Here is a 19,631-nt window from a genome sequence, read left to right as displayed (position 1 = left end):
ACAGTGTATGAAAGCTGCTTTTGCTACCAGCAACCTGCAACTGAAGGGGGCATATTGGACTCAACAGCTGTCCCTCACTGGCTCATCAAAAATTACACCACCTCAGAATACTGGGCAAGAAGAAAACATATTAATCATAGTGATAAAAAATTCACCTACAAATCAAGATCATCCACTATGTCTTCTTTCCTTCACTCATCTCTCTCTGTTGTGCAACATTTTACATTTTCAGATTATTTCCTGTAACTTTTCAGCAAAGCACTTTGAAATAGATGCACTGAATCCAGGACACTGATGTCAAACAACAATGTTAATTTGATCATTTTTAAAAAGTAGTTTCCACTCTTTTTTTTCTGTATGTACTGTCAGTTACTCAAACATTGTAACCAAACCTTTTTTCCCAGGGTAGCTTTGCTTTAGTTTAACTTCCTCCTGTGTGGCTTGCAAAACCAGCATACAGCAAGTAGCTTTCCCAAGACTGAATGAGATGTCACGCCCTGAAGACTCTGTCTGTCTTTGGTTTAATGTTGGCATCATCAGTTTTATTTTTGAACACATGTAAGGAACTTCCCTACTTTTAAATTCGGGCTCATCGCCCCATGTCCCTCATTGTACCACTAGAGGGGGTTATTTGACTTAAAAGTTTTCCTTGAGACCTCACAGACATCTAAGTATAACATATGGTTATATCAATAAGTGAAGCAGCCATTTTTTATAAAATGAAACGCTGTTAGTCAAAATAAAGCGTTTTGTATAGCTTATATATACAGTTGAAAGAAAAAGCTAAAGAACTGTTTCAATTTACTGGTTTTCTGCATAAATTGGCCATGAAATGTGATCTGATATTCACCTAATTCACGATTATTTATAGGCAGATAAAAATAGTCATGATCTATGATCTCTTTATTGAACACACCCATTAAAAATACAGAGTGATTTCAATCAATGCACAAGAATGGAGGTGTGAAACTAATGAGGAAACAAATCAAATAGTTAAACTTATTAACATGTTTAAAAGACATAAAGTCCTGGATGCCTTTAGTTTCTACTTCTTTCACCAAAATATCTCCTCTACCTTGCATATAAAACAATTATCTAGAGTTAGAATCTATTTTAAATCGCTACTGACAGGATGTCCCAATCACTTAAAAAGCCTCCAGTTAATATGTGCTGTAGCCTTACATTAGCATCTATACACTGTCTTCCTATACAATTTAGACTAGAATGGCTTGTAACATCCTTCTTCGCATATTAATAATCAAGCTCACTCATATCTTAGGACCTCATAGTACCATATTTTTTTCAACAGAAAACTCCACCATTGCATCACATTAAACTTCTGTCTTCTCTCTCCCATATCTGGACTTTCTTCTTGTTGAAACGTTTCGTTACTCATTCAAGTAGCTTCTTCAGTCTGACTAAAGTTGCCATGACTCAACTTCCAGATAACTTTACCTGGATGGCTGAGACTCTCCACTGACATGTCTCTCTCCCATAGTTGTGCTTCTTCCTCTCTGTCTGCAGGGATCCAGGACATCAGAGTTGTATGTTTCAAATGTGCAGTTGTCGACCCAACTAACCTGCCCAGTGGTTGTTCTTTATTCTTTCCCTTTCTAGTCACCCCAACCGGTCAAGGCAGATGTCCGCCCACAATGAGCCTGGCTCTGTTGGTAGTTTCTTCTGTTAAAGGAAACTTTAACAGAAGGGATTGTTGGGTTTTCTACATAACTTATAGTTGTATTGTTTTGTTCTGTAGAGTCTTGAACCTTCCAGTGTAAACTGTAGCAAATGTAATCATCATGTTGCAATACAACATATTTTTACTGCAGCATCCATGGACCACTTTGGCTAGAAAGTGCAGTAGCAATCCAGGAACTAGTCTAAGTGGACTGCAGGCCATAGTTACTGGTGTTTTTTAGTGTTGGTATGTTGATTAAATTAATATAGTCTTTATTTTCATAAGCATTATTCTTTTAGCCATTTGAATCATTCCTGAAATGAATTATGGTAATAAGGTAAGTAGGGAAAGTGTTTTCCACCTTTCTTTTCTAGGTCTAAAATGTTTCTATTTTATTTATTGTCTCCTTAATCCAGTCAACATAGTTCTCCACCTTGGTGTAATAACCCTTGTACATCCTCTGATCACAAGGGGGTCCCCAGGACACAATGCCAGTCAGATAATAAGGCCCTCCATTTAGAGACAATAGAGGTGTAACAAATGGACCTCCACTGTCTTTCTGGCAGCTGTCTCTCCCTGGTGCTCCAGCACAGAACATGTTATTGGTAAAAACCATGCGCTTACCTGTAGTTTCAAGGTTAGGTGTAATCTCACACTGTTCAAGGGGGTAGACCCCAATCTGAGCGTGTTTTAACACACGAGATGTGACCAGCTTTTTGGGGTTTACAGTACTTTCTGTCATCCCCCACCCTGAAACTGTGCCCTGTTCATTTTCCACCATGCCCCTGTTTACCTCTGGCAGACAAATGGGAAGAAGATTTGGGCCAAAATTCACCCTGGAAGAGAATCTAATAAGAGCAATATCATTGTCAAAATTGGTGCGTTCAGCATGACCAGTGTCTCTGGAGTATCCAGGATGAATAATAATCCTCTCACTCTCCATGACAGTTACATTAGATACATGTGGATTGTTTGTTGTTCTTCCATCTGTCAGTCCACCATATAGGACCAAAGAACTTTCCTCTGCCTTTTCCACAAAACTAGCTGCTGTGACGGCCCATCGGTCATTGATCAGTGTTGCTCCTCCTCTACTGGGCTCTTTTATCAAGAGATGCCAAGGTATTTCTCCCAGGTTTGCATTGCGACCACCCAAAATTCTGCCTGCACTTGCAGGGTTTTTTGCAGGTATCCCACAAACTGAAACACACACAAAAAAAAATCAACATTTACAGATTCACATGTAAAAGGAAACATCTCTTAATAAATAACGGCCAAAGTAAGACACGTGTTTATAATCATACTTTGGTTGCATTTTGGCATCTCTGTCCTCCCACCATCTGATACCCAAGCACCACTGGCGCTGCAAGTGTATGTGTCTGAAACAAAGAAGAAGGCATGTTAGTGAAAAAAGGAAAACAGATGGATATCTGTGTAGGTCAAGGTTACAAATGCTATTCTGTGCCAACCATGTGCTGTTGCCACTGATTAGTATTTTTGAATAATTAAACCAGAAGAAAATCAGTTTGAGAAAGAAATCGGAAACTGAATCTAAAGGCATCCTACCATCTCCTTCCAGTGTGTAGAACTTGGAACTGCAGTTAAATTGGATCTGGTCTTTGTACTGAGTGTTCGATCCCACCACCTTAAGGATGCCATCTTCTGGGATATCAGGAAAACCGCAATCTACAGCTGTGAAAATATGTGAAAAAAAAAACTTTTTTTTTTAAAACGTGTTTTCACAGAAAAGAAAGAATAAATTTCAGATTAATTCACTCTGCTGTTCACTGTGGTATTAGGGGGTCCATATGAGGTCTTTTTTCCACAATGATGAGGCTGCATTACCTCTGGTCTGGAAGTGAAAAGTAAAGCCCTTGTTTGTGCCAAAGCCATTAGAGGTGAAGTGGATTATAGCATGATGCGAGTGAGTGTGGAAGGGAGATAGGGGAGGCGTGTCACCACAGAATGGCCCCAGAGTCCCAGAGGGAGTCTCAATCTGAAAACAAAACAACATTTGTAATGACTCATAATATTTGATTACATCCTCTCATTATCTACTGTTTATAGTTCTAAAACATATGTTAAAAGTATCATATAAGTATTCAGCCCCTTCAATTAGATGTGCGTTAATCAATGTTTGGGCAACACAAAATAAGTTAAATGGAGATTTGTTGTCTTTAATCAGGTGGGTTTCAGTTGAGTCCATAGATTTATAGTCCAATTGGTGAGTTTTTAAGTTTTCATTAAATGAAGAGCTGCAGTGGTCAATGCTGGTTGCAATTTACAACTCAGTAATAATAAGGTAATAGTGGGGGTAAGATGAAGGTAATAATAGGGGAGTGAATGTGTACTGGTTTCATAATAACAAGGTAATAAGTGCCTGATATTTACATAATAAAAATGTAACAGGATCATTGTTTCAATATTGACATGTTTGTTGTTTAGCTGAGTCTGAATTTCAACATGAATGGGCACTTGGCAACGTGACATTTACTGTCAGCTCTCAGTCTAGACGCCGTCTAGTCCTTAAACTTGCTGCAGTTTCATGTCATGTCATCTTACCATCGTCATATCATTACACCTGCTTTCATCTGGTTATTGTAGGGCATTACTCTACTTATTACCTTGTTATTAACTTAATTTTAACCCTGTAATTACCAACACAGGTTGAGGCTGAATGTGAATCTCTTAAATATTGGGACTGTGGTGACTTCTTAAGCAAACATGTAGTTTTTGTAATTAATTTAGCTCATTTTCTAAATGTCTTTGTAAGATTAGATTTAAAAAGGACATATTTAATATACTCTACCTATACCATACTTATGAATTCATCTTATAGACACAGTGACACAATGAAACTATAAAAGGACCAAAATAGGATCTGCACTACCCAAAATTTCAACATTCTTGACTAAACTTCCTCTTTTTGTTCTGTAATGTTGAAAACACGCCTCTGTGTGGTATTTACACAGTCAGACTTAACACCCACCCTCAGTAAGTCTATGCATTGGCCATCAGTGCTTTGCTCCACATCAAAAGCCTCAGAGAAGTGCAGCTCCAGCTGGAGGTGGGCCTCCACAGATAGGGTGTACTGACAGTTGGCATTCTCTGCATATGGACCCGGCCAGGATGGACTGGAAATGTCACCTTCATTCAGCCCAGACAGATCCTCTGAACAACTCACTGTGTGGAGGAAAAGAGCTCATAGACGTCACCATCATTCTTATAGTTAACATAATATTGAACATTAATCATTTAATTCTTACATCTTTTCATCCAACTCTCCTCTTTCTTCCCATTTTCCTCCCCTCCCCCTTTGCCTGCTGCTGCTTCCTCTATTTTCTTGATTTTCACTTCGTGTTTTAGTTTTGTTGCTTCTTCCCCAAACTATTTTATATGACATGTTAATGCCTTATTCCTTGGACCTGTTAATCATAAGGAAATTATTCATCTTTCCGCAAGTGTGCTTGTCTGTGTTCAGGTCATATTCATCAAGACATGAGCAGTGGTGACGAGCTGGGTGCATTTGTTGTCTGATTCACCCTGACATTTATCATAGTAAAAAAAGAAAGGTCTCACAATGGAATCACTTTAATATTGTGTTAGTCACATATTATTGCTATGTTCATGTTGTACTAGCCAAAAAATACTTTTAACCAACTACCTACACTTGTCCCCTTGTTTAAAGGTGCCTATTTTAAACTTTTTGTTTAACATCAGCACTGAACATCTGTTCAGTTCTGTTCAGTTTTTGCAAACACCGATCTGGTTTGTAGCTACTGTAACACATGTGGCAAAGAGTGTAAATGTAGTAAAACATGTAGTTGTGAGGGTCATTTTCAAGTATTTTAATTGATTAATCATACAGCTGAGAAAATCGAGGCATTTTACTGAATTAGATCTACCTGCTTGGGCTTTTAATTAAAATGGTAAATTTGAATTTCTGTGAAACTGTTTTTCTATTGTGCTGATAAGATTGATACTAGGAGAGAGGATTCAGATGAAACTGCAGCTCTGTCACCACATTTCAAATGAAACTGAAACTGACTCACTCGATGCGTGATCTTTAATCGTTTATTACGCTCATTTTTAAAATAATGTATTTGCCAAATCTACTTCAGCAGTCCTGCAACCATTTTGAATTGTTGCAAACTATTTTTAATGACTTTTGGTTTGGTCACATACAGTTCAAAACCATTTCACTTGTGTTTCTCACCCTGCTCAGAGTAAAAGCCCCTGAAGCCTATGTGCCTCTGGATGTTTGAGAAGTCAGAGTGAAAAGAAAGAGACAGACAGCCTCCTGAAGCAGAGACAAGCAAGGGATTTACAGTGGACTGAAGCTCCTCAAATTCCTTGTTGCCACACAGAACAGAAATTAAATTTCCATTTGAAAAGACCTAGAAAATAGTTGGAAAAAAAGAAACATAATGTCAACATTAACAGCCTTGACTTGTTAAAGTACAGGAATCATTAGTTCAACTTAACCTCTGACCTTTACGGCATCGTTTTCACAGTCCTGGCTGTCCTCCAGGTCCAGGTGGATGAGCCTAATGGAGAGAGTGTGACCTTTCGAGGCACATCTGCTCCAGTTAAGACTGGCATGGGGCAAGTATCCACTGGGATAGCCTGGAGACTCCACCCAACCCAGCAACTTTGAAGAGGCTGAGTGGAAAAACAGGAGAAGCAGGAGACTGAGAGAAAACGTGAAATATTAGAAAATTCAAGGAGGAATGGAAAGAATGTAGAGAAAACAGATTAACAAAATGCCAAACCCACCTAAATCTTAACATCGTGATCCAGTGAAACCTCCTCTCAAATAAACTAAATCAGCATCTCTCCTTCCCCTTTTCTTATTAATTTACTTTCCCTCTCCCTCGCAGCCCCTCTTCGTGTCTTGCCCATATTTGCACCCGTAAGCATTTATAAATCTATTTGTAGATTTCTTTTGTGTGTTTGCAGTAACAAGGATTAAACTTCGGGTAACTGGTAAGTCGGGAAGACAGACCTGTCTGGATAAATGTTCACTGGAAACAATGGAGATGGAGTGAAAGGAAAGGGTGTAGTACAGAGAGGAAATGTTCATTGTGCTGCTTGGCTTTGTGCTGTTACTTTACCAGAAAAGAGTACTTAGCCCTGTAGTTACGGAAATACATACACACAGCTTACTTTGCAGTAAGAGGGGTAGCACAGGAAGGAAATGAGGAGAGACAGAGGCAGAAAAAGAGACTCAAAAAGAGAGAGAGAGAGCGAGAGAGAGAGAGAGGCAGGGGGAAAACAGCAGATGAGGGTCACTGGGGTTTTCCAGTGTAGGATCAGAAAAGACATGATTAGCAGGTAAGACAGAGTGAGGAGGGAAAACATATCTGTAGTCAAAGTCAGATCAAAGACAGTGGAGACAGAAGAACCCGGCGTCTCTGAGCTAAGAGAAACTAAAGAGTTTGGAGGTTAGAAGTAGGTTTAGAGGAAGAGTCTGACGAAAGACAGTCAAGATCATAAGGTTGGACACCTTTAAACAAGGGGACGAGTGTAATCGAATGGGCTGCGGGCTAAAATGACTTGTTTAAGCGGCAAGTACTCTACAAATGGAAAATGCTGTGATCAGTGTCCTGCAGGTAAGTCTATACCACAAAGTTACACTTGCTAACATTGATTTCCTTTTTGTATAACAACCCTTTATAGGACTGTACAAATGACACAATGTTTACTGTGTATCTGATCTTTGTAAGTATTCGGCTGTTCTGCATAGTTCACGTATTATATTTGTATCTGACATTTTATTATTTTTTTTATAACAGGACAATATGTAAAAGATGTCTGTAACGCCACAAAGTCAACTGTGTGTGCTACATGTAAAGAGGGGCACTTCACAGCCACAACAAACGGTTTGACTACATGCCACATTTGCAGAGTCTGCAGTTTCGGTAAGTCAAACATGTACAATACTGTATACTGCATGTACATGCACAAACTATTTTTGTCTTACATGAACACTACAAAACACCTTCTTTTAATTTTTAGCCTTTTTATAGAATATAAATGTAGCCAGGTGTTAGTCCCGGCACTATTTTCATTATTTTGCTCTGTACCCTCACCAAAATGGAGTCCGCATCACTCAATATGTACCTTCAACTTTAATTTAGGTTTATATTGCATGAACTGTGTAAGAATTACAAGTACTGTATATATAGCCCCCACTGTTAGCAAACAATTTTACAAACTAATATAATCATAAGTTGCCAGTTTAAATAGTTTCAAATCATTTCACAGTTTGAAATTACCATATGCAGGGTTTCTTATCTGATCTGCTAGGTCTTTACAGTCACTGTCTTCTGTTCCTGGTTCTTCTTGGAAGTCTTTGTCTTCAGAAAGAGAAATGCATTCTTAGTTTGATTTAAGGCAGGTGATTGACTGCTATTCTAGTTTTCTTTTTTTAAAAGCTTTTGTGCTTCTTTCAAAGATAATATAGCCCTATACACTCCAGAATTCACCCTACAGCTTTTGTCAGCAATTCAGTCATCAATAAATGTGAACCAGTTCCGGTGGAAGCCATACATGACCAGCCCATAACACTACCTCCACCGTACTGTACTTCATAAAACGAGTAGTTCCTTCTCTTCTTCCTTTTTCTCGTCTTATCATTTTCATACAAGTAGATATTAAATCTGTCCATGTTGTCTAGAATTGCACAGTTGTTTGTTTTTTGTGTGCGTTTTTTTCTAACCAAACTCTGGTCTTCCTGTTTTTGAGGCGTACCAATAGTTTACATCGTGTGGTAAGCCCTATCTGTAAGCTCTACTGAAGTCTTCTTTTGATTGCTGACTTTCACACAGATATGCTCACGGATCTCATAAAGTTGTTTTTGATCTGGCCAGGTCATCAATATTATTCATTATGACGCTGAAAACTTCTTCTGTCATCCAAAAGTTTAAATAAAGGCTTGCAGTCTACACTTGATTGTTTGCTTTCAAATCCTCTGTGGTGGCGTACAGAGCAAAAATGATACTTGTTTTGGAGACATGTTTCTAAAGTGATGTACAGTATGTTGGCATTTGACAGGTGCAACCATAACAACATGTGAACACCATGCAGTTTAAGTTAAGAGTCCAAACAATCTCATACATGAAATAATGGTGTTGTCAATGTGGAATGAGATCACTTAACAATGTTAAGAGTAATATACTTCTAAGTAAACAACTGTACTGGGTCTAGCTGGGTTTAAACGAAGAATGTAACCAAAGCAAATCTAACTGGGATTTTTGTGACTATGACTTCACAATAAACTTTGCAATAATGAAGGGCAATAACAAAGAGAGACAAAAAAAGAAGAACAAAGGGTGGAGGGCTTTTACTGAATATCTGTGCCCTGGAACCGGATTATCACATAACCTGTATGTTTCTTATGTATCATTGGATTCTCAGTGCAGATGTGGCGACATGCTCACAAACACTTTTTTTAAATCTGTTTTTATCTCTGACACTTTCAGATAACAAGCAGGTGAATTCCCAAAACTGCACAACTACGGCGGACACAGTGTGTGAGTGTATCCCTGGTTACTACTGTAGTAATAAGAATTGCGACCATTGCTTGAAAGTGACAGAATGCCCTGTGGGTGAAGGAGTCAAGACACCAGGTATGCTGCCATTGTAAATTGCAAAATAAATTTCCAAGTATTATAGAAATCTTGCCAAAGTACAGTACTAGCTGGTAAATTAAATGTCTCCCCATCTCAATACTTCTTGCAGCTACTCGCACGAGTGACACAGTCTGTGTTGAGTGTGGTAATGGAACATACAGCAATGTCACGGATAGCATCTCAGGTTGTAAACCACATATCAGGTAAGACAGACGTTCCATTATTACTGGTATTATTAAAATAAAGTGAAATGCTGACATTGGTTCTTTAATGTATAGTGTGGTAAACTGGGAGTGATTCATTTGTCAGTCAACCATACAGCAGAAATGACTGTTTTATCTTTCGCTTGACATTCTCTGTCATCAAATCCAGAACATCCCACACCACACCACACCTACTATAACTATATTTGATCTAGACTGTATGGTACAGTCAGGCTTATCTGAGGGTTGCATACAGTTTATTACTCTGCAACAAACATGCCCTTATTATCAATACATTATGACATTTGTTGTCATGTCATATGTTTTTCAGATGTGAGGACTTTGGGAGAGAGTTGAAAACTCAAGGAACCCATAAAGCTGATGCCATCTGTGGCAACTTCATACACAACAGTAGGTTTACAGCTTTACCTTTAGGATCTTGTTTGATTCTTCTTTTCAGATCTTGAAACCTTTCAGCTATTTAAAAAAAAAAAAAAAAAAAAGATGAAGTTGTGCAATGTAGTGGAAGGTCTTGTCCCGTGTGTCTCATGGGTTCCCATCCATCATCTGACCAGGCACTATCATTAGTCATATGATAAAAATAAATAATTTAAAGGAAAAGAAAATAATAGGAAGGTCTAATATAAAATAGTGGTAATGTGTTATTTCACCTTTATATAGTACAGATTAGATCTCTAATATTTGTAATGTATCAAAAGGCCATGAAGGTGATGAGGCTGTATTATCATCTTAATCTGCAGGTGTCCTCAGCTCTACTGCATAAAGCTTTAGGAGGTTATTTACCTGTCTCTAATACACTTTGCTGTTCTGGTTCACACTCTGCTCTCCTAGTGTTGTTTTAGGAGAGGTTGTAGGAGGATTTGTGAGGCTGATATCAGAAAGGTTCAGAATAAGAGAGGTGCTGTTCCAAGGTGTTAAGTCTGCCTGCAACCCTGAGGTACTGAGGCACAGCGGTGCTTTGAGTTTGATGCCTAATGTCAACATGGAAACAATAAGCAGGTTACCATGGTAACCGCTGTGCTCAGCTAACAGTACAGCTGAGACTGATGGCGATGTCAGTTTTTCAGGTGTTTATTAACCAAAAGTATTGGACAAATTAAAATATTAACATGATTGTGGTTATACTCAAAAGATCTCTGAAGAGTTTACATCCAGTGGAGGACACGAACGTCTACCGAACTTAATTTAATAATAAGGATTATTTATTTGAACCACAAATGTAAAACAACAGGATGATGCTAGAAACGTTAGAACCAATTTTTAGCGTTTTTACATCTGTAACATTACAACAGTTTCCTATGTGATCTTTAAAGTCTGCACTCACATTGATGAAATTCATGTTTGTGAGAGCAGTGTGTGAATCACTTTATTCAGTTTAATGTAGTCAAATAAGTAGTGAAACACATCATCTAAGCATAAGTATCTACGCTCTACTACTACGGATCTAAGACATCGGAAATTTACCTGTGACACGTTTTTATCTGGAAACAAAACCTTTTTGTAACACAAAAGGAAAAACTATTCCAACCACAGAAAACTCATCACTCAAAGTCAATATAATCAAATAATAATTTATAGCACACTGTAATTTTAACTGTTAAGTGTTGTTAAGGGAAAACATAATAGCACAGTTGTTAATATATAAAATTAGATATTGAATGAATTCATATGGTTTGAAACTGTCGATCTTTTGTGTTTCTATAAATGTTTAATAAACTCTTCATACTACACTGTAAGATTGGTTATATGTGTAATCACAGACCAGTTAAACTATGTTACTAAACATTTATTAATGCCATATGTGTCAGTTATTGATGTTTAACGAGAATATAATAGAATTGTTGATTTACGTTATTGTTCCAGTGTTGGAGTGATTAAATTGAATGAGTTTGCATTTATAGTAAATCACTTTTTTTGAAAAAGGAAAAAACCTATTTAGTTATTTTTTTTATACTACAGTATTCAGTAAACACAAACCTCCTCTCTAGATTTCCCAGAAAGGGCCTACACTTTTATCAAAATCTGCCTCCCCTCTGAAAGCCCCCTCTCTCTGTGTGTTCTTCAGACTGTCCGTGGATATTACCTGCAGGCCTGTGGGCAGGACTCGTGGTGACTGCACTCATCCTGTTTGCTATTGTCATCTACTGGAGGGCAAAATGCCGATCATACAGATCACGTACGTACCGCACGTCACAGGTGTAGGTTTGTTTCATCACAGTACTTCATGATTTTATTCTTGTACTTTTTAAAAAAAGACTTCCTGGTGAATGCGTGCCTACTCAGTGGCAGTAACTACGCATACTGTCAACCATAACTGAGAGACAGCCTTTGCTTTGAAGTCATACAGTTTAAGGTCGCTGCTTATCTCTCTTGAACATATCCTCCCACTATTTCCTTTACAGTAAAAAAAAAAACTCTGAGTAAGGTAAATTAAATTTACATAACTGGTTTTCTTTATAGTTACAATCACTTCAGTCAAGTGTTAACTGTTTCCTTTTTTGCAAAAAAAAATCTTAATATTTTATTATGACCCATGGAAGTTATATAAGAAACTGTTCAACTTGATTTTAGACAAGCTCGACAAACATGACAATCTGAATGGGGAAACCACATCCTGTTCATATTCAGCCTGACACAGTTATTCGGTATAATGTGACGCAGACTTCACAGGCATCTTACTCATACTGATAACCAGATCCTACGTATGTGACACGGTACCATAACTGATTGTTTTGGCTGACGCTGTGTTGTAATTTCTTTGACATTTACTGTATTTCCAGTGAAGTTGTGTGCCAATACTGGAATTTACAAGTGAAATCCAACTAATTGAGAGAAGAGCTATGAGTATCTATCTCTATCTGGTGGAACGTGTTTCACATAAACGTGCCAGTTATCAGTTTTGAACAGTTAAATCAGTGTTAGATAAGATTTGCCAGTCACTTTGCAAGTTTATCGACAACACGGTGATGCCAGTGATTGCCAGTAACAATATCACAGCATGTCTGCGCTGTCTTTATTTTGTAACATTAGCTTGTAGACATCTTCTATTTAAACTGATAAAAGACGTTTTCTGTTCTCGTAGTAGTATCATGCCATGTAGACAGTTTCAGTTTTATCTGCTGAGGTTTTGAAATACTCATTACTATTTTTTACAGTCGCACTGAAACAGAATTTGGTTTGTGCAGCTCAAAGCATTGGTGCTAAAGATTAGATTACTAGAGACCTGGATGGATTACATACTTTTTACATAGAAAAACATTATATTGAGTTTCCCTAATCAGGCGAATTTGACTCTAGAAGATTGTTTTTACATTAGCTTGCTGAATGGGAAATGTTTCCTCATGTCGAGTAATTCCAATCACAATTTATCATTACGTACATTAGCTGTCACAAATATGAGGTCAAAAGTTGAAACCTTCATTACATATTCAATGAGAATGGACTTTCCATTGAGCACTTCAACTTTTCAACTTTCAACACTTTTTACATATTTATAGAAAGTGGATTTTTCACTTAGGGGGATGATGTAGATTTAAGGTAATTTAACTTATGTGAAGAAAATAAATCAGCCATAAAATATAATTACAAGCTGAGTCATTTTTCTGTCTGTTTTGTCCTGTGTTGATTTTTTGTTGATTTATTGTTGATTATACAGTGTCCTTGAGTGTTTTGAAAGGCGCTTTAAATAAAATGTATTACTATTATTTTTAATAATAACTACTACAGTAATTATATGAATTAGCAATTCTAAAATCTTTTACAGAACTGAAACACAAAATATATGTTCTGCTTTCTGAGGTATTCTGGGTCCTGCTGCTTTGACTAGTTGGTAATAACAGAGCTCTTGCAGTACCACAGTGGAAGCACTTGTGGTCAGCTTGGTGTATTTAGCCATTTAGTGGATCAGTGACTAGAACATACACATGAGCAGCAGATTAGCAGATTAAACAGTGGTGGAGGACTGAAAAGTGTATATTTTGGTAAATCTTTTATTCTTTTTCTACACTAAAATTTAAACATCATTGGAACCTATTGTAATTGCTGTGATTCAGAGGTGACTACGACCTATTTGTCTATGAAAATTTAAACTACAGACACTTTACATCCACCTTTCACATTAATATTAGGTCAGCTATGGTATGTTATAAAAACCTTTCCTGAAGTTGTTCAGCCATTTTTTATTGAAATCACATCCAAATAATTAGTGCCACTACAAACCTGTGTGTATCTGAGAGGGTAGAGCCACCTGGAGGCCAATCAATGTCAATGCAACCAGGTTATGAGTAACAAAGGTTACAGTCCATATAAAACATGATATATGATGTATTTGATCTGTCTCAAACTATTTATCATATCATCATAAAGATCATCTTTGTTAACAGGATACTTTTTTTTTATTGTCTAACAGGCAGCCCCAGTGTTCCTGTTACTCTGGTGGATATGGCTTCTGCAGTCAAGCCACTGGACCTGCCTTTACCAGACACAAAGCTGAACGGTCACTGCCAAGAGAGCTGCGCCATGGAGGACTTCAAAATACCACTTTTTAGCCAAGGTGAGAAACACACCAGCTTTTTTAGTGTTTTACAGTATTTGGAAGTTCTTTTGAGCTAGAATGGACAACAATCAGGTATGACACAACAAAAGACAGCAGTCAGACTGTAATCTGGGATATGGTGATTTATGCTCATCTTAACGCCAGGGCAACAGATTAAGTTCTGCACAACAACCATGTGGATTCTTACAAAATCCTAGGTATAAATTTTCCTCTAAGTTAGAGTAGAGTTAGTTGGCATCATCTGCTGCTACTGCTACAATCATGCACAGACGTTTGATTAGAAAAAATAGACAATGTTCAGACAGAAAAAAATGAATGAATACAGCAAGTGGTCACTAGTCTATATTAATCTTCCATAAATGCATTTGGCTCCATAAAGGTTCAAATTCATCAGGCCTCACAATGTGCTAAGTACATTTCACACATCAGTACAATACTACTTTGAAGAATGGTCACATTCACTATTGATTTTATCGCCCCCTCAGATGAAAACCTGGTTAATTGCAGCATGGACAGCAGCCTTCCCATCACTCCGCTGAAGGTCTCGGTTTCATTTGCTGAACCAGATTACATCAATAACGGTGGAGGATACTGCTCCAGCAACTTTCTCAGGACCCACTCAGAACCACAGGAGGATGAATGGTGCGGGACATAAACCAGTAAATGTGGCCACAACATTTACTTCTAAGTATACTGGTGGAGCTTTGAGTCCCCCCCAGCCTGGAGATGATGCAATGTCTATGTCAAACTTTAATGTAACTATTTAAAAAGAGCAGGCTTTCACATTGAGGATGTGCCTGACGCCCCCTGCAGGACTTTTATTAGAACATCAGCTCAGGTTATGTGATATTTATGAGTAGCATTTTCAGTGAGGCTACTGTAACAGCCAAATATCCTGAAATCAAGTTATTGACTTTTACGATGGGAGCGGACTTCTCAACTGGAAATACTGTTGCAGCTCCTTCATTTTGCCGTGACTGACTTGGGAGCTTTACAAGTGAAGGCAGCACTGTCCGTGGCCCACTTCTGTTTCTATTGTGGATAATTGTGATATTTTACATTTTTCTTTCTTAATGGATGAAAAAAAAAAAAAAAACATGTATCTTCTGCATCTACAGAGCCTGATTGATGTCTCTAAGCCATTTTTAAAATGTAACTATATATTTAAAAACAGTATGTTTTTGATGAAAACAAATGGGGTGGCTAACACTGAGACAGACTTGTTGATTTTTGATTTTTCATGGGATTTGTTGACAATAAGAAGAAAAAAAAAAGCTGCAGCATTCTCCTTTAATTTAAGTATGTAATTATATTTTAAAGGACAAGTAATTTAACTTATATTGTTATAACTTTAGCTGATTATTCAGGTGGAGCATTGTATATGTAAACTGTTAAAAATCAATAAAAACTATGTTTTTTTTTTTTGGACATGGTTTTGCAAATTATTGAATTTCAATATTTATAACTTTGAGATGTTCAGCAGCTGTGCATCAGACATAAACAGGCCCCGGACTATAATGTGATGTGTTAGAGAAGCAGCAGTAGGGCCTCCAGCTGATTTAGGATTTGTTTCTAACACTGTGAAGACAGATGTGTAATTCGAGGGAGTTTGTTGGGAATGTTTACACAGCTCCGCTGCCCTCTTCACAGTTAGTACCATTACACAGAAACAATTAGGAATGTGTACATTATCGTATTTTTGGAGATTTCCAGTCTTGTTGTGATATTTTAAACTATTGTTGATTATTATAAAATGCTATCAACACAGAGTATTTTTCTATTAAGAATAAGTTGATGTTATTCTTGAAATGCACATTTGCAGTGACTTCAATTTGCCTTCTTGAAGACCTGCTTGGCTACCACGCCTTCAGCTCTCATCTCCTGCAGAGAGAATAAAAGACCATGGAGGAGGGAGGGGGGGTAGAGAAGGAAAAGGAGAGGGTTCAAATGACTAGTAAGAATAGATATTACAGTTTGGCACATGAAGGAAGCCATAAATTTGTGTAGAGATCTGGGATTGTATCCAAAACAACCCTCCCCCCTACTCAACCTTTAACCTTGTCATCCATCCACCTCCTCCCCCCTTCCTTCTTCTCCAACTCCCCCTCATTCACTCATCATTAGTCTGCCACTGCCCCTTTCTCCTGCAGTGTGTAACCTCTGAAATCCACCATTTCAAAGCTTGATCCTCGCTGGCATTTCCCACTTGTCAGCATCAACAATGTACCGTTCTGTCCCAAATACAACAGAGGTATTAGAAATTCTGTGAGCTATTTAGTGGAACAATACTGATTGTTTCAAACCTTAATCAGCACTGACAGATAATCTATAATCTTAAACCATGTAACAACCACAATGAATAGGTCTAATTCTCTCCCTTCGTCCTGAATTAGTGGTTGTGTTATGTGACATTCTGACTATCCATAAAATGCCCAAAATACTGAGTGCTTTTTTTTTTTTTTTTACCCAACTCTGCCCACTTAATGAGGAGGAGTTCAGATGGCTACGTAAATCTAGTCATTCGAGTGCACACCGCCATACATGGATGGCCACAGCATGAGTTGACAAATACTTGTCTTAATTAGTGGAGACAGATGTTTGGAATGTAAAGAGCGAATAAGCAAGACGACGACATATTTATACTATTGTGTTTTATTTCAGAAACCTTTATGCAAAAGCTACAGCACTAAAGAGGCTGGTATGAAAAGACTGATAAGCAGTTCTATTTCCTAAAGACACTGAAAACTTTCAATGTCAGACTTTCTTGCTGCTGCTCCTGCCTGTGGAGCCTGTGCTGAATCAGCATTGTGTCAGAAGGAACCATCTGATAGGAGAAGCCGCCCTACATTCCAATGCTGGCCTAGTGGCGCCTACACTCCAACCTGGACTCAAACCTCCATCCTCTGTGAGTTTTCAGTTGTTGTTGTTGTTGTTAAAAAAGAGGAACTATTAATGAGATCAGTCCTCAGAGTTGCTGTGCTGCTTTCCTACGTGGACATTGTAACACACAACATGACGTTTAAATTTGCATTTACCGTATCAACGTAAGCATCTTTTTTCCTCCTCTATGTTTTTATTTTCCTTGTTCCACATCCCCCCACCTTATCTCCCTCTATGACCCTCCCGTGGCCTCTTTCTCGCATCTTTTTATTCCATCCATACATCCTTACCAAATGCAGCTTGTCGCCCTCCAGCCAGTGTGTCCAGCCTCGTCCCTGTTTCTCACCTCGCTGTACACAAAGCAGCTTGTCTCCTTCCCAGCTCACTGTAGTCTGCAGACGCAGAGGGCTTGTAATTAATATGTAAAGTAGCTCACATGTTCAATCACACAAAGATAAAAGCCTTTGTGCACTGCAAAAAGAGAGACTAATGAGTTCCTTTTTCCTCTCTTGAGCCTTGGTTTTACTTTGTTTAGCTTCTGTTTGGTCATTTTTCTCTGGAACACATCGAGACAATGCTGCTTGTTTTGATTCATGCAGTTGTTTCTGAATAAATCTGCAAACTTTAGGCAAACAGTGTCTTTTTTTTTTTTTATTCACTGCTTTCTCTTTGTGAAACTCACGCACACACTCATTGCTAAGCTGGAACCCGGATTTAAGCAGCAGGGGGTGGTTACAAAACAAAATCCCAGCAGTAGGTGGGTCGACTTTCCTCAGACACTCCAAATTAAACGCACAATTCAAAGTTGTATAACAAGTAATGACACCACATATTCGCTGTAACTACACACAGGCCCAAACAAAAACACAGACCTGACAAGTGCGTCCATCCACGGGCCCCAGGTCCTCTGTAAATTCTTCTCCAATAGTAAAATCCATGTCGAAGTTCTTGAAGGTGGTGAGCGTGCGAATCTTCATGGCCCCTGTAGCTGGGTCATGGGTGATGTCTTTGGTGGGCTTCAAGAGACACACAATTGTCCTCAGAGCAAAATTTATATCTGAGGGAAGACAGAGAGGAGAGAAAGCTCATGTAGGGAGATTTTCTTTACTTATAGTTTGTCTGTCACATTTAAAAAGACTGAATACACTCTCTCTTTGTGTGTGTGGGGGGAGGATCTGGGTTCATGTAAAGGACAAGGTGGTGGTTTCATTACACTAATGTGTTGCTGCAAATGGAGATGGGCTTCACCATGACGTCAGTGATCGATTATTACTTCAAAATGGCTTCAGAGCAGCAAAACAGTGTTGCATGTTTGAACTAAAGGGCAACAAAGTGGGAGAGTTACGAGGAGGAGCCATGTCCTACTTGTTTGGGACAAGAAATGTGAATAGTTTAACGTGCTGCGTCTGCGTAAAAGACAAACAAACTTACCTAAAGCTGCGAGGTACGCGTCCATGTTCTCCTGCTCCACCATATGATAGGTGCCGGTGTAATCTGGTTTTGACATTTTGCTTTTTGTTCCTTCCAGAACAGCCAGACGAGCTCAAATCTCTGCTTTACTTTCTCTTTGCTTTCCCTCGAATTAAGTCTGGATAAGATCAGCTGCCGCCTCGCTTGATATCACTTTCACTCAGACAAAGCCCGCTGGACGCCACTGTGCGTAAAATGAGACGGCGGTGACCGAGCTGCTGCTGCCTCCTGCTGTGGTGTTCAAAGTATGCAGTTTATCTCTGGTGTAAGACTCCCACAGGACTTATGGAGCCGTTCCCAATCTGCAGCAGAAGTTTTTGTGCAGGATTTCATGAAGGGGAGGGGGCTTCATTCATCTTTCCTAATGCTTCATCCAGTTACAGGCAGAGGCGGTGCTTAGGATCCCGAAAGCATGCGCTGGGTTGGGTGAAGATGCACAGAGCACACATTTCACAGACTTGTGGGAGTTCATATATCGGGTGCTGACCAGTGTGTTAACAGCCGTAGCTGGGTTATCTGAAGTCAAGACGCAATGTTTATTTAGGAATCAGGGACACTGTTCAAGCAAAATGTCATGGCCTGGTCAAAGGCCTACAGGAATATATGTATTTATTTGAAAATCATTTAAAAATATACTAATTTCTGTATGCAATAGTATTATCAGTTTAAGTTATGGTCATGATCAAGTGACTTATTTGTGAAACTTACACCAGAGAATCATTTACAGTTATTTGGTGGCAGCAGCAGCAGCAGCAGCAGCAGCAGCAGAGACCAGAAGGGGGCAAGTCACAGGGGAAGTCAAGTAATGAAGTCACTCACTATCACATGCTAAGTTAATAAACACTTGAATCATCATACAAACTCTTAAGGATTAATTTAAAACTCCACTGCATAGGATGCACCCAGGTAAAAACACCAGGACTAATCTGATGTACTAGTCTCCCTCATCCTTCCCCATGTTGACTTAGAAGCTGTAAAATTCATTCTTTGACGGTGCAGTTGAGGAAACACTGATAAGACTAAATTAGGGCTGTAATAAATCCTTTAACAGTTTTAGGTATCACTGTTAAGAGGCTGATTATTATGTTTTGAGTGAGAACAGGCTGCAGAAAGTGCCAATGTGAAAAGACAGAGGGCACTAAACTGGTGTTAGTATAAAAACATTTCCTGCTCCTGATGCACTTTGACTTGAA

The 19,631-nt window shown here is 38.5% G+C and overlaps 3 protein-coding genes across 3 annotated transcripts; 1 reads left to right on the top strand and 2 right to left on the bottom strand.

The window, feature by feature from the left end:
* Positions 1–885: 885 nt before the first annotated feature.
* Positions 886–6,604, bottom strand: LOC113169272 (calcium-dependent serine proteinase-like). The gene is made up of 8 exons (XM_026370553.1): positions 6,452–6,604; positions 6,168–6,366; positions 5,892–6,072; positions 4,665–4,858; positions 3,521–3,671; positions 3,242–3,367; positions 2,980–3,054; positions 886–2,875 (listed from the first exon to the last, which is right to left on the bottom strand). Exons 1-8 carry the CDS (start codon positions 6,463–6,465, stop codon positions 2,055–2,057), a joined length of 1,761 nt encoding a protein of 586 aa, XP_026226338.1. The 5' UTR covers positions 6,466–6,604; the 3' UTR covers positions 886–2,054.
* Positions 6,605–6,911: 307 nt separating this feature from the next.
* Positions 6,912–15,184, top strand: LOC113169303 (tumor necrosis factor receptor superfamily member 14). Its single transcript, XM_026370619.1, has 8 exons — positions 6,912–7,287; positions 7,471–7,596; positions 9,160–9,306; positions 9,419–9,512; positions 9,844–9,923; positions 11,599–11,709; positions 13,942–14,085; positions 14,574–15,184. The coding sequence occupies exons 1-8, from the start codon at positions 7,227–7,229 to the stop codon at positions 14,741–14,743; spliced, it is 933 nt and encodes a 310-aa protein (XP_026226404.1). The 5' UTR covers positions 6,912–7,226; the 3' UTR covers positions 14,744–15,184.
* On the bottom strand, positions 15,127–18,790 carry rbp5 (retinol binding protein 1a, cellular). Its single transcript, XM_026370654.1, has 4 exons — positions 18,400–18,790; positions 17,841–18,025; positions 17,259–17,360; positions 15,127–15,969 (listed from the first exon to the last, which is right to left on the bottom strand). Exons 1-4 carry the CDS (start codon positions 18,473–18,475, stop codon positions 15,916–15,918), a joined length of 417 nt encoding a protein of 138 aa, XP_026226439.1. The 5' UTR covers positions 18,476–18,790; the 3' UTR covers positions 15,127–15,915.
* Between the last annotated feature and the right edge of the window lie 841 nt (positions 18,791–19,631).

This window comes from Anabas testudineus, chromosome 16 (assembly GCF_900324465.2).
Source record: "Anabas testudineus chromosome 16, fAnaTes1.2, whole genome shotgun sequence".
Taxonomy (NCBI): domain Eukaryota; kingdom Metazoa; phylum Chordata; class Actinopteri; order Anabantiformes; family Anabantidae; genus Anabas; species Anabas testudineus.
Note: the sequence above shows the minus strand (reverse complement) of the source record. Positions and strands in the feature narration are given on the sequence as shown.